This window comes from Ascaphus truei, chromosome 20, assembly GCF_040206685.1.
Source record: "Ascaphus truei isolate aAscTru1 chromosome 20, aAscTru1.hap1, whole genome shotgun sequence".
Taxonomy (NCBI): domain Eukaryota; kingdom Metazoa; phylum Chordata; class Amphibia; order Anura; family Ascaphidae; genus Ascaphus; species Ascaphus truei.
Genome location: NC_134502.1, coordinates 28,351,661 through 28,353,699, shown reverse-complemented (window position 1 = coordinate 28,353,699; position 2,039 = coordinate 28,351,661). Strand labels below are relative to the sequence as shown.

At 45.5% G+C, this 2,039-nt stretch overlaps 1 protein-coding gene across 1 annotated transcript; it reads left to right on the top strand.

Moving 5' to 3' along the window:
• The first annotated feature begins 260 nt into the window (after positions 1-260).
• LOC142471059 (vomeronasal type-2 receptor 26-like) lies at positions 261-1,589 on the top strand. The gene is made up of 3 exons (XM_075577858.1): positions 261-320; positions 451-574; positions 667-1,589. Exons 1-3 carry the CDS (start codon positions 261-263, stop codon positions 1,587-1,589), a joined length of 1,107 nt encoding a protein of 368 aa, XP_075433973.1.
• The last annotated feature ends 450 nt before the right edge of the window (positions 1,590-2,039 follow it).

The window sequence follows — 2,039 nt, the reverse complement described above, 5'->3', positions numbered from 1 at the left end:
ATTGGACAGGTTTTCACCATCAATGCTAGTGCCGTGCATTGGGCGTCAGGTGGAAGGGAGGTAAGGTACTGCCATGGAGAGGAGATACATGTATAGGGAGCGGTAGCAGGAGGCGTTATAGGGAGCTGTTATATGGGCGATAGGAGGAGTTATAGTGAGCGGTTTTATGGGGCAATAGGAGGAGTTATATGGATGTTTGAATTGGGCAATGGGTGGAACTACTTGACATAAATGTACCCGCTCATTCATTTACTTACAAAATGCCTTCTCTGTCCCACTGTGGTTCGATTAAATGTTTCAACCTTCAACTTTCATTGCTGGTGACAACGTGTCATGTCCCAATCATCCAGTCTGTCTCAGTCAGTCAGGACCGAGTTTGTCCTTTTTATAGTACTGAATCTGAGTCATATCTTCCTTTTGTACACTTCATCCTTCCAAATTCTCCTCCAGGTCCCTCTCTCTCTCTGCAGTAACAGTTGTCCCCCTGGTTTCAGGAAGGCAGCACTGAGAGGGAAGCCTGTCTGCTGCTTCCAATGTGTCCTCTGTCCCCAAGGAGAGATCTCCAACCAGACAGGTGAGAAGATCTTAGAAGAACTGGAAAACCAACATCAATTCTGAACATAACATGATAGATTATTACATTTATTATTTTTGTGTCTCTTTCAGACTCTGTTGATTGCTTTAAATGTCCGTGGGATATGTGGCCCAATCTCCAACGGGACACATGCCTCCCAAAGTCCAGAGAATTCATCTCCTATGAAGAGCCATTAGGTGCCACCTTGGCTGCTACAAGTGTCTCTTCGACTTTAGTCCCAGTTGTCATGGTTGGACTTTTTATCCACTTCAAGAACACTCCCATTGTCAGAGCCAATAACTACACCCTCAGTTGTCTTCTCCTGTGGTCCCTGTCCCTCGGCTTCCTCTGCTCTTTGGTTTTCATTGGTTATCCCCAACCTGAGACGTGTCTTTTGCGCCAGGTAGCTTTCGGTATGGTCTTTGCCCTTTGTGTATCCTGTATCTTGGCCAAAACCATCATGGTGGTCATTGCCTTCCAGGCCACTAAGCCTGGTAGCAACCTAAGAAAGTGGACCAGCAATCGGGTCTCTTATCTTGTTGTCTTTTTATGCATCCTTATTCAATCTTTTCTCTGCATCGTGTGGCTCTCATTCTCACCTCCGTTCCCAGAACACAACATCCAAACCAAACCTGGGGTCATTATCATTGAGTGTAATGAGGGCTCCCCCATCGCCTTCTGGTGCATGTTGGGATATCTTGGCCTTCTGTCTACTGTTAGCTTCATCGTTGCCTTCCTGTCCAGACAGCTCCCCGACAGCTTCAACGAGGCCAAGTTCATCACCTTCAGCATGCTGGTCTTCCTCAGTGTTTGGGTGTCCTATATCCCGGCCTCCCTCAGTGCCCGTGGCAAGTACACCGTGGCCATGGAGGTCTTCGCCATCCTGTCCTCCAGCTGGGCTCTGGTGGTCTGCATGTTTGTACCCAAATGTTTCATCATATTGTTCCGACCCGACATGAACTCGAGAGAACATCTCATGGGGAAAGACAGAGGTCAGACTCACAAGATCAAATAAATGTAAAAAACGGGATGTCTACTCGGACCCAATAAACCATTTCTACATTCACCTCTTTGTATATTAATTAAAAAGCTTTACCTCTGTTGCTTTTACGTAATTGTTGCTGGGTGAAAAACTCTGTTTGTAACGGAATAAATAAATGGCGGAGAAGAAGTGATAGAATGAATGTGTAGGTTTCAATTATTAATGATCAAGAGTATGTGCGAGTAAATTAATTACTGTAACAGTGCAGAAACAAGGAACACGGTGACACGTCAGTGGACTTATGCAAATGATGTATCGGTTTAATGAAGTCGTAAAAGAATCCCCCAAGGTTAAAAAGTCAGTGCCCTGCAAAACCGGATAAGTGCAGGGTATGATAAAAAAGGATTTATTGAACTCGTGGCTTATGGAAAATGATACGTGGCAGGCGTGCTCTGACGCGTTTCATGCTGTACAGCACATGTC